General features: G+C 54.7%; 1 protein-coding gene across 2 annotated transcripts in view; it reads right to left on the bottom strand.

Moving 5' to 3' along the window:
* Positions 1-1,277: 1,277 nt before the first annotated feature.
* Positions 1,278-11,274, bottom strand: part of EWSR1 (EWS RNA binding protein 1) — a 30,402-nt gene continuing 20,405 nt past the window's right edge. The window contains exons 8-17 of one of the 2 annotated variants that reach the window (XM_029048727.2): positions 10,473-10,653; positions 7,259-7,296; positions 6,655-6,687; positions 4,433-4,551; positions 4,020-4,149; positions 3,600-3,722; positions 3,328-3,490; positions 2,897-2,994; positions 2,266-2,515; positions 1,278-1,692 (exon numbers count right to left, since the gene is read on the bottom strand). In XM_029048727.2, coding sequence (XP_028904560.1) covers positions 1,653-1,692; positions 2,266-2,515; positions 2,897-2,994; positions 3,328-3,490; positions 3,600-3,722; positions 4,020-4,149; positions 4,433-4,551; positions 6,655-6,687; positions 7,259-7,296; positions 10,473-10,653 — 1,175 coding nt within the window. In that variant the 3' untranslated portion in view covers positions 1,278-1,652. The remainder of the gene's footprint in view (positions 1,693-2,265; positions 2,516-2,896; positions 2,995-3,327; positions 3,491-3,599; positions 3,723-4,019; positions 4,150-4,432; positions 4,552-6,654; positions 6,688-7,258; positions 7,297-10,472; positions 10,654-11,274) is intronic. The other variant, XM_029048728.2, reaches the window with a different exon arrangement.

The following is an 11,274-nucleotide window of genomic DNA, read 5'->3' as shown; positions in this document are numbered from 1 at the left end:
ATTATTATTATTATTATTGTTGTCAAGCTATATTCAGTCCTTACCTTTGGAGAGGTTCAGGGGGAGGGCCACAAAGAGCCTGCACTTGAACCGGAGTGGAGACGGTCGTGAAAATCCCAGTACCCAGCGCATCACGGCGACGGCCACCTCTCCGTCCCACGAACTCCTTTCAGACGGCCGCATTCCGGGGCTACGTGCCGTGCTTAGATCGTAAGCTTCTTGTGGGCAGGGAATGTGTCTGCTAATTCGGTTGTATTGTGCTCTCCCAAGCACTTAGTACAGGGCTCTGCACATAGTAAGCGCTCAACGAATACCACTGATTGAATGATGCTCGCTTCCAGCCCCCGAATCCAGGGTCACCAGTCAATACTTAAGAGGAGCAGTGTGGCCTAGCGGGAAGAGCCCAGGCCTGGGAGTCAGAAGGGTTCTCATCCTGGTTCCGCCACCTGTCTGGTGAGTGACCCTGGACAAGTCGCTTCACTTCTCTGGGCTCCAGTTACCTCATCTGTAAAATGGGGATTAAGACCGTGAGCCCTACGAGGGACAGCGATTGTGTCCAATCTGATCACCTATCTCCCCCAGCCTGGCACATTATAAGCGCTTAAATATCATTAAGAAAAAAATACGTTGAAGAAATCGGATCTGTAAACAACATCAAGTCAACGCAAACTGGGCCTGGGAAAACGTACGGAAATCTGATCAAGGAGAGGTTTTCCTGGATGTAGCCAGGTCGCTTAACTCCTCAGAACCACATTGAGACAAGAGCCCCTGGATGTCACACGGCCTTGAGGAAAGAGCTCGGGCCTGAGACTTCTGGGTTCTAATTCCAGCTCCGCCTCCTGCCCGCTTTGCGACCCTGGGGGAGTCACTTCCCTTCAACGGGCCTCAGTTTCCTCACCTGTAAAATGGGAATTCCATAACCCTTCTCTCTCCCCCTTTGACTGTGAACCTCACGTGAGATATGGCTGTAACCAACCTCAACACCTTAGAGGTATAGTGCTTAACCCAGTGGTTGGCACCTGGACAGTCAAATACCGCTTCTCTTATTATGCTATGGCTTTTCCCGCTCCTCTCGGCTAGGCTGGCGGCAATCGGCTGTTCCAACATCCGAAGGAAGCTATATCAACTGAGGCTTTAAAAGCACTCTCGCTGAAAAATAGTACCCAACAAATCCTGACCCCAGGCCCCTTGGGCCCAAAGCATCGGGCGGGCAGACTTAAGCCCTTGTGAGGGAAGAGGATCTTTCAGGTTACTGCTCAACAGAGGCTGAAGAAGGATTTACGTTTATAAACATTTGGAATTTTATTTAAAAAAAAAAAAACATCACAACCATTAACATTGTTACAGTTAGTTCTCCGCCTGGTTCTCCACACAATGATATTGAGCATGCTCACAACAATGGTTTCTCATTGGTTTAGTCTTAGGTTAAACAACCATCTTAAAAGAAGGGAAGGGGGGGGAAAAAAAAACCTCAGCGCACTACCATTTAACTGTTTAATGTTTCTCCACAAATGGTGAAAAATACTAAAGTACAGACAGGAATAATCATAATGTTGTGGCCAACATTATAAATATGGAATTATAAATTTAAAACATTTTCTGGTTTAAAAAATAAATCTGGTAGTAAATGCAGCTCTGCGGGGATTCTACCTCTAGTAGGGCCGGTCTCTGCGCTCCTGGCGATGTTCACCTCTGCAAGGGAAAAGGAGTCACGTCAGAGCCCAAGGGTCGCCTTCTGAGGGCCCCATTCCCAGGTGTGTTTAATTGGGGAAGAGAGCAGAGAAGCGGCGTGGCCTAGTGGAGAGAGCCTAGTGGGCCTCTTAAGTCAGAGCGACCCGGGTTCTAATCCTGGCTCTGCCGCTCAACTGCTGCGTGACTCTGGACAAGTCACTTCACTTCCCCTCTGCCTCGGTTACCTTATCTGTAAAATGGGGACTGAGGCGGTGAGCCCCATGTGGGACAGGGACTCTGGCCAACCTGATTAACCTCTATCTCCCCCAGGGCCTGGTTTAGTGCCCGGCACGGAGTAAGTGCTTAATGAATACCAATAAGCAAAACTAAACAGAAAGACAAAAAAAAAAAAAAGGGCAGGGGACAGGGGAGAATCAGGGGAGTCCCTGGAGCAACATGGAGATGGTGAGAGTTCCAGCTAAATCAGTCACCTCAACAGCCACAGCCCTCTGACTCAACGTCTCCTCTTTCCCCGCTACCCCCTGCCGTGGCACCACCCGTGCCCCCCCGAAAGGATTCAGCCCGGTCACTTACTTGTCCATTTTCCCAGGTCCTCCACGTCCTCTTCTTCCTCCCATCTGCTCCATCAGCGGCCCCGGGGGCCCACCGGGCCCGCCCCGCCTCCCGCCGCCAAAGCCGCCTCGATCCATCCCGCGGCCACCGCGGAAGCCGCCTCGGTCTCCCCCGCGGCCGCCTCTGAACATGCCGCCGGGCCCGCCGCGGTCCATCAGGCCTCCTCTGCCCCCTCGCATGCCGCCAGGGCCGCCTCTTCCGCGATCGCTACCTACGGAGGGGCAACGTCGGCGTTACCTCGGGGGGCGTTCGCCCGACTCCCGAGCCGGCCGGGAGCTGGGCGGATGTCTCTCCGCCGACACCACGCAAGGCCCCTGGGCCTCGATCCACCCCCTTCCAAGCTGAAGAAATCAGGCATCTCCGAGCCCCCGGGGCCGCTCGGCTTCACGGAGCCCACAGCCGGCTCCCCGAAGCAGGGAAGCACTAAACTCGGGGAGGTGACGGGGCTTTCCCATTCCCCTCGACCAGAACGACCCAACCTGACCAGAGCCCAGATTCCCTCCGAGGTCACGTGGCTCTCTTCGGGGCCCCGGCCCCGAGGGCTTCGGCGGCCGATCCGGGGCCCAAGCCGGGGGAGAGTCAACGCACCTACCTGGAGGGGGAAAGGGAGGCGGGAGAAAGCCTTCCGGTTTGGGAGCCTTGCATTGATTACACTCTGTTCTCCAGGCAAAGTTTTGGTTTCCACATCCACTGAAACACAAGAACCCAGGTCATCGAAAACCAACCCGCCGGTCTGCTCTGCGCAAGGCAGCTCGGGAGCTTCGGCGGCCCCCTCGCCGACCGCTTCATCTGGGTCTCCTTCCAGGGACCACCCCGCACAGCCCGGACGTTCCGGGCTCCTTCCCACCCACCCCAAACAGCACTAAATATAAGCGCAGGACCGACAGACTGGTAGTGCTGGCGAGGGGAAGGGTGAACTACCGGGGCGGCGAGCTGCACCGCTGAGCTCTGACAGACGGACGGGGCCGAGTGGGCAGAGGGGGCAGGGGGAACGCGGAGGCCGAGATTAAAGCCAAGACGTACGGGTTCGGGCACTGCCAGTCTCCGGCTCGGTGCTGGACGTTTCCTCCTCCAGACGGGTTTCCTCGGGAGCCCCGTGGTCCTCTTGGGGGGAAGCCTCCCCGTTCTCCTCCTCTACCCCCCATTCGGCCCATGGGACCTCCAGGGCCTCCCGGCCCCCCTGGACCTGTAAGGGGAAACGAGAGTGAACTCCCTGCGGCCCAGCGCTGGGGGAGGGAGGGAGGGATCTGGAAGACCGGGAGGGAGAGGTCCCCGGGGCTCCAAGGATAGGCTACCTCCACGGAGCGGCGGGGGCATCCCTCTGCCCTCCCGGGGGGGCATGCCGCCACGCAGGCTGTTCATCGGAGGCTTCTTCCGGGCGAGGGAAACCTTGAGCTTGCTCCCCTGGAAGTCTTTACCTGGAACACAAAGAGAAGGACACATTTGCAAAGCCCAGCCTTTCACCGGCCGGTCTCGGGGACGAGACGATCCAGAGGCCCGCCCGGTCCGAGGTGCGCCCGGAGCGGTCCCAGCCAGACCCCGTCCCGCCACGTGGTTTCCTCCCCACCGAAGGGGCTTCCCCAGCCTAAGGGAGGAGACGTCCCTTTTCTTGAGCAAGGCTCCCCGGGGAAGGGACGCCGGAGAGGCCGGGTCTGGGGCCCCGTGACCCCCGGCCCGGTCACCCGATCCCCACCACTCCGAGCCCAGCCACTCACCGTCGAACCACTCTACTGCGGCCTTAGCAGTAGGAGAGTCATCGTAGGCTACCGTGGCATCTCCTTTTGGCTTTCCCGTCTCCTTGTCTAAATAAATGTTTATCAGGGGTTGCCCGGTCCTCTTGTTCATCTGAAAAGACACAATTTATTTTTCCCCTTCATCACTGGGTTGAGACCAGCAGGCCACTGCCCCCGCCACACCCCAGAACGATCGTCTCCCCGGCCAAGCGAGGGCCCGCTAGCCCAGAGCCACGGGGGACCCGTCCCGCGTCCCTGCTGCGGAACCAAGAGGACTGATGCAGGATATGCTCCAGTAGTCCAGGATGAGCCCAAGAAAACGTTAGGAGAGTGAAGGGTCGGATGCCAGGGAGCCTCACGAGGCCAGCTCCCATCCCGGCCGCCCTTCCACCCACCTTGAGCACACCACATTGCTTGAAAAAATCGGCCAGGTCTTCGAGAGTCACGTTCTCATTCAACCCCTGCACGTAAATGGCGGTGTTCTCGGAGTCTTCGTCCGGATCCACGGGTGGGCCTGACGTGGGAACCAGAAACGTCAGTGGGCAGTCGCACGGGATTGGCAGAGGCCCCGCTTCCCTCAGCCCAACCCCCACGGCTGGTGCGAATCGAAACGGATGCCACAGAACACACCTCCCCACTCTGTTGTGTTATACTCTCCCAAGCGCTTAATACAGTGCTCTGCGTTTGATAGATAAAATACCAACGATGATGATGATTTACTAAACGCTTGCTAGGTGTCGGGCATGCACTGAGCACTTGGGGGAGGTCGGATGGTACAAGATGATCATGTCCCATCCAGTCCCTGCTCCACAGGGGTTACACCATCTAAGAGGTGGGGGGAGTGGGTAGCTTGTCATCCACTATAGCGACAGGAAACTGAGGCCCAGAGAAGTGACCCGCCAAGGCCCCAGGACAGCCCGGTGGACAAGCTGGGACTCCAGGTCTTCTCTCTGCCAGTTCTTACTTTTCTAGTCCTGCGCCCTTCCCGCTTGGCCCCGATGGCTTCCGCTCGGCCCAGAGAGAGGAACTGAGAGTAAAGGAGGCAGAGCCGCAGACGCCGTGCCTCTCCCCATGTCCCGAGGAAGACATGCTTAAATCAGTGCTATTTATTGAGCGCTTTACTACATGCAGAGCATTATACTAAGATCTTGGAAGAGTACTATTCAATATATTTATTGAGCACTTACTATGTGCAGAGCACTGAACTAAGTGGTCGGGAGAGTACCATTCATTCAATCATACTCATTGAGGCGTTTATTGTGTACAAAGCACTGAGTGATGATGATGATGATACTTATTAGGCACTTACTATCTGCCAAGCACTGATCTAAGCGCTGTGGTGGATATAAATTAATCGTGTTGGACATGGTCCCTGTCCTATATGGGGCTTCCACTTTTAATCCCTATTTGACGGATGAGGGAACTGAGACCCAGAGAAATGCCTTGCCCAGCGTCACACAGCAGACAAGTGACGGAGCCAGAATTAGAACCCAGGACCTTCCAACTACCAGGCCTGGGCTCTACCCACTAAGCCATGCTGCTTCTCCTGAGGACATCTAGCTGGGGGCAAGAGAACACGGCCACTCTGACAGGGTAGAGGGAGATGGGGAAACACAGTGAGGCCCAGTATCCCCTATCCCAATTCCCGGTTCCGCCCCTTGTCAGCTGGGTGACCTTGGGCAAGTCACTTAAAATCTCTATGCCCGTACCCTCTTCTGGAAAATGGGGATTAAGACTGAAAGCCCTAAGTGGGACACGGACTGGGTCCCATCTGATTAGTTTATATCTACCCCAGAGGTAAGTTTAGCGCCTGGAACACAGTAAGCACCTAAGTTCTATTTTTAAAAAGAAAACCAAAAAAACCCTGGACGGGAGTCTCGAAGTAAAGTCGGGGCCCAAGGATGAAGTTTCCACTTGAGTGTTTGCAGTTCCATTGATTGAGGGGCAGTAATTGCTAACAGGGCTCAAGGGCAAGACGGTTCATTTGCCATTATTGGCGGGGTTGTGGGTGAGAAGGGTGCCACCCACACCGTCTGCCAGAGACCTAACAAGGGGCTCCGCGCTTGCCCTCAGAGAGCGCCCCGGCCCAACTTCCCAGGGGACGACCGTGGCTCGAATCCGCACATCCCTGAAAGAAGCCTTGGCCAAAGGCCCGGGCAACGCCAAGTCACCGAGACACTCGGAAGCCAGTCAGCCGCCTTCCCGCCCCGCAGATGGCTCTGCAGGCCACGGGCGAAGCGTGCTTCCCACGCCAACCCCAACTACCGCAACACAGGAAGGAAGATCCGAGAAGGAACGGGGCTGGATGGATCGAGCACGGCCCCTGGAGCCGGGAGGCCCGGTTTCTAATCCCAACTCTGCCCCGGCCCCGGGCGAGACGCTTAGCTCCTCTGGGCCTGAGTTTTCTCATCCGTAAAATGGACGTTAAACACCCGTCCTCCCCGTCAGACCGGGAGGCCCGAGCGGGGCCGGGACCACATCCGACCTGATCATCCTCCATCGACCTAGGTGCCTGGCACTTAGTAAGAGCTCAACAAATGCCACAAATGTTATCAGCGTCCGGCCCGCCTGCCCCTCCACCCCGCTCCCCGGTTACCCGGGGAAAGGATTTGGTTACCTAGATCAAGATCTGGTCCTTCTTCCATAGGTCCTGCCAATGAGGAAAGATCATACAGAACCTTGTCAGTGGATGCCTTGCGGGCCGCAAACCTTACAAACACACATAACTATCTACTAAACCACCATTCGCTGGGGCTTCGTTAAACTCAAAATTGACCCGCACTGCAAAGAGCAGCAGTGCCCCTTTTAACGTGTCATCAGTCTGCTAGGGAAATTTTTTTTTTTCCTTTTTAACAAAACCATTAACCGATAATACGCTTTTCAATGCTTACTGTGCCAATCGGGGTTAAGTTTCTAAAAAGTTAACTTGTTCTCCAAGTAAACCAAATTTTTTTTTTTACAGGTCTTTTTTTCTCCCCCAAATTAAAGAAGCAGTCACTCAATACTTCAAGTTACCCTTTGGAAACCACATGTCAACCTCATTACCCCTATACAATGCCGGCAGTACCCATCTTAAAGTCTAGGTTGTAAGGTCTTTTTTTTTTTTGTTTTTAAACCGCTTTATGAAACTAATAAAAAAAATTATCTTTTTTGGTCTAAAAACTGACTGCATAATTTTTTTTTTTTTTTAACACTATCCATTGTAATACTCAAAAACTTACCACCAGGCTTATTGAAGCCACCTCGCTCTCCAGCGCTGCTGGGGGGATAAACGAAGAAATGAAGGCCTTTTTCCCTTTAAAAAGCCAGTACCGCTCTGAGCCTCGGGGGCTCGTGGGGAAGAAGGGCATTGGCTAAACACATCTCCAAACAGTGCGTGTCTCTCTCTCATGTCGGCACTATGCCTTTCTTCAGGGCAGCTTGCTCAAAATTGCCTTTATACACAACCTTGCTTGTCTGATTTGACACACCGCTTTGACTGAACCCTTTCTCTTCTGGGGTGGGTATTAGTAGTGCAATACTTGGTGAAAACAGGGGAGAGGGTGGGAAAAAAGGACATAAAAAAGTCACGACCCCTCAGCCTCCCGCCCCCCGCCCCCACGCCACGCTGACAAACCGGAAGCGCTCCGTTTCAAAATGGCAGCCGGCAATCAGGGTGGCAGCGGTTTTGGGGAACCCCCTTCGGCGTACGTAAAGGTGCAGCCCCCAACCTCTTCTCCCAGGGGGGAGAGCCCATAGTGCCTCGAGGGGCCTCCCTCTGAGGGTGGGCAGGGAATGGCCCCGGCCAACGTCCCACCCGCCACATATTTTGGCGGAAACCCCCGCTGGGTCTTTGGCACAAAAGCCATCCGCTCCGGGGCGCTAAGTCGGTCGAACCATCCCGGCAGGAGGACCGGGACCGGGGCCCGGCTGTTTGGGGCACCAGGGGGTGCAACTTTACGGACATTTGGGTCAGGTGTTAGCACGGGCACAGCAGGAGGAGGTCGCCGCCTTCCATTTCTTTTCTGGGGCGGGCCGGAAAAGAGAGTCCGGAGCGGAACGGCAGCCGAACGGTCACCAGACTTGGGGTGCCGCCTTGAAAAAAAGGGGCTGTGGGGAGAAGGGCAGCCCCTGAGGGTGAGCCCCCGAATGGTTGGCACACCAGTATTGCACCGTTAATACCCGAGGACTGAAAATATACAATATCGAGCTGTTGCATGCAGCTTTGCTTTCTGGTTTTTGTTTTTGTTTTTTTTTTTTTTAAAGTACACACCATCAAATGTTTTGTTTTCTCTTTTTCAATACACACAAGTTTACACTTTAATTTTACACAATTCTAGAGTAGTATACCTCCTCTATTTTCATGATCAAACAACAAGTATGCAGTTACCAGAGTTACAGAAAGATTCCATTTATACAATGAACACAATTTGGTTAAAAAAAAAAATATTTCCTAGGCATATTTTTTCCTCTCCATATGGACACCGTGTCTAGTCCCACTTTTCATTATGCTGCCGGCTGAGTACTGAGTACGGGTACTTTTTAAGTATTGAAGTGTATACAAGGCTCTCACTTTGTAACCTGTAGCATATAAATGCGACAAAGCATGTTAAAAAGTTTCCACGTTTAACAACCAATAGATATAAGCAAAGATACGGAGTCAGTCAATGAAAAGGGCACGTTTCCAACATCGCACGCCTTACCTGGAGAAGACACCGAACGCCATCACCACACGGTGGACGGGTAGGAAAGGGGTGGGGGTGGAAGGATGGGGGTGAAGGGGTTGGGGAGGGGTCGGGGAGAGCCCCCGTAAGCTCCGACGGACGGCTTCGCAGTCCATCGGAAACCACGTGGGACAAGCTGGGATATTTTTTCTTTTTTTTTTTTTAAAAAAAAGGGCTTATTTTGCAGGGGAAGCTAAATTCGGGGAGCGGGGCCTCCCTCCCCGGCCCACCCTTTGCTAGCATCGTCTTTGCGAGTCAATCTGAAATCATTTATTCGTTATAGCATTAAACTCCAGAGATGGGGGGGGGGGGGGGCAAAAAAAACTTTAGAATCTTTGGTAATCAAAAAGCACCAAATTTCGAGGGGTGTGGGGACGTGATGATAGTCATTTCGAGTGTCTACATCTACTTTTTAAAACATCCATCTGTGCTGTGGGTGAAACCTTCATGTCGGAAGCCGACTCCCGTTTTCGAAAATGATCGGGTCCATCGCTTGGGCCGAAATGCACTCCGTCAGTGGCCGAATGTTCCGGGGGAGAGATGGATCGGGCAGTTGGTTTTTCCCATAAAGATTTCACCCAGCTGTTCAGAATCACTCCCACGTGAGCTATGCAGAGAGCCAGGAGGGACACTTGGAGCCAATTTCAACCTCACCAGACAGGTTTGGGAGGACTGGAGCGGGACAGGGGAGATCAAGACCCAGATCGGACTTTCAGACGTGAAATTTCCAGTGGCCCACGGCGACAGGGAGAATCACTGTGCCGGACAGATCCCGGGCGGCTTTTGGGGGGACAAAATTGAAGTGCCCGATTCCGGGCGGCGGCGTGTATCGAGGCGAAGCTCTGCATAGCGTCTGACTAGCTTCGGTTGGGATGGAGCACCCACAGGGCTGAAACCTTCCCTATCACGTCACCCGGCCCGCTCGCCTTTACCAACCTTACTTGACCCCCTCCCCTCCAGGGGTCTTCTTCGGCACATAGACGGTTTACTAAAACAGACCGAGCCGTCCGCCGAAATGGCCCAGCTGACTGAATCTACCTGAAAGGCTTCCCCCGGGGACCCTCTATGCCACCCCCCCCGCCACCACCCCAACCCCGAAAAACCAACCAAAACCACAAAATCCCTTCAAAATAAATTAATAAAAAAGCCCACCCCTCGCCGGTCAGTCACCCTGCTCTCTTCCACGCTCCCAATTCTGTTCGTTATTTCCGGCCCCTCTAGGGTCATGGCTTTGGGGGCGGTGTTCCGACCCGGGACTGTAGCCAGGGGATGTGATGCTCGGGTAGGGTTCCGGGCCTACCCGACCCTCCCATTAGCCGCCCCCCTTCCCCCACCTTCTCCCTCCCCCCGGCACAGGCGAGCACGGAGCTAAGCCTAGAACCGTCCGAGGGCTCGTGAGTGCTCCACCCCAAAGCCCTCTTATTGACCTGGCAGAGGACCTGCCTCGGCCAACGGCGAAGGGAGCTGAAAGCGGACTCTATTCGAAGTCTTCCTACGGCCTCCTCCCCGACCCCACCGATTGATCGTGGGCGGGGAAAACGGGCCCTCGCCACCGCCCGCCCCGCCCCCACCGGGACATTTCCAAGCCTTGGAAAGGGCCAAGGCGGACAAGGCCTGCCCGCCCTTGGAAATGTGGCTTTTACAATTTGCCGTCTTTCAGTCCCTTCTTTCCAGTTTCCCAACCTATGGATAAAACAAAATTAGGTAAAAGGAGAAAAAGATTTGCTCTTACCCCATTCCACCGCGGCCTCCTCCCCGCCCACCTCTGCTCATGCCTCCGCGATCAAATCCCCCTCTTCCCCTGCCCCGGTTATCGGGGCCACTCATGCTCCTGCTTTCTCCTGGACCGGAAAAACCTCCAGACTCCTGCCCATACACACCCATGCTACTGGGGTGGTCCTGCCGGAATGCACCTGAAGAAGAAGCCACACACCTGTAAGCCTCAAAGCAGCATCTTCTGGCTGCCTGAGGCAGCTCAAACGCTGCATTCGTCTCGTTTTTGTTTGGTTTTTAAAAAATGGCACGCACTTCGCCACAGTGCAAAATGACCATCTAGCTGCTCCCCTTCAACCGCCACGAATCCCTGACAGCTTTAACCCATTGCTGGTGCTTTGGACCGGGAGCCCCACGTGGGACAGGGAACGTGTCTGACCTGATTATCGTGTGTCTAGTCCAGCGCCTGGCTCAGTGCTTGGCACATAAGACGGGCGTCAGTACCACTACCGTCATCATCCCCACCAGCTGCCGATGGGCTGGGTCAGGAAGGCCTCTTCAGAGCAACTTTAGTCTGCACTCTGTACCTCCACCAAGAGCGTTTAGCTCCAATTTCTTCTGGGAACCACCCCCCGGCCCAGGGCTCGTAAGTTCTTTAAGGGGACCACAGGGCTTTCCGTTGACGGGGCTCTGCGTAGAAGTCCGACCACCCCAGGGCAGAAATTTCTAGGCATCCCCCCCCGCCCGCCCTCCGCCGAGCCTGGTAGGCCTCCTCTGGCTATTTCCCACCATCAGGGTGTACCCAAAGGGGGATTTGGAAA

This window comes from Ornithorhynchus anatinus, chromosome 21 (assembly GCF_004115215.2).
Source record: "Ornithorhynchus anatinus isolate Pmale09 chromosome 21, mOrnAna1.pri.v4, whole genome shotgun sequence".
NCBI lineage: Eukaryota > Metazoa > Chordata > Mammalia > Monotremata > Ornithorhynchidae > Ornithorhynchus > Ornithorhynchus anatinus.
The sequence above is the reverse complement of the archived record's forward strand: the minus strand, read 5'-3'. Positions and strand labels throughout refer to the sequence as shown.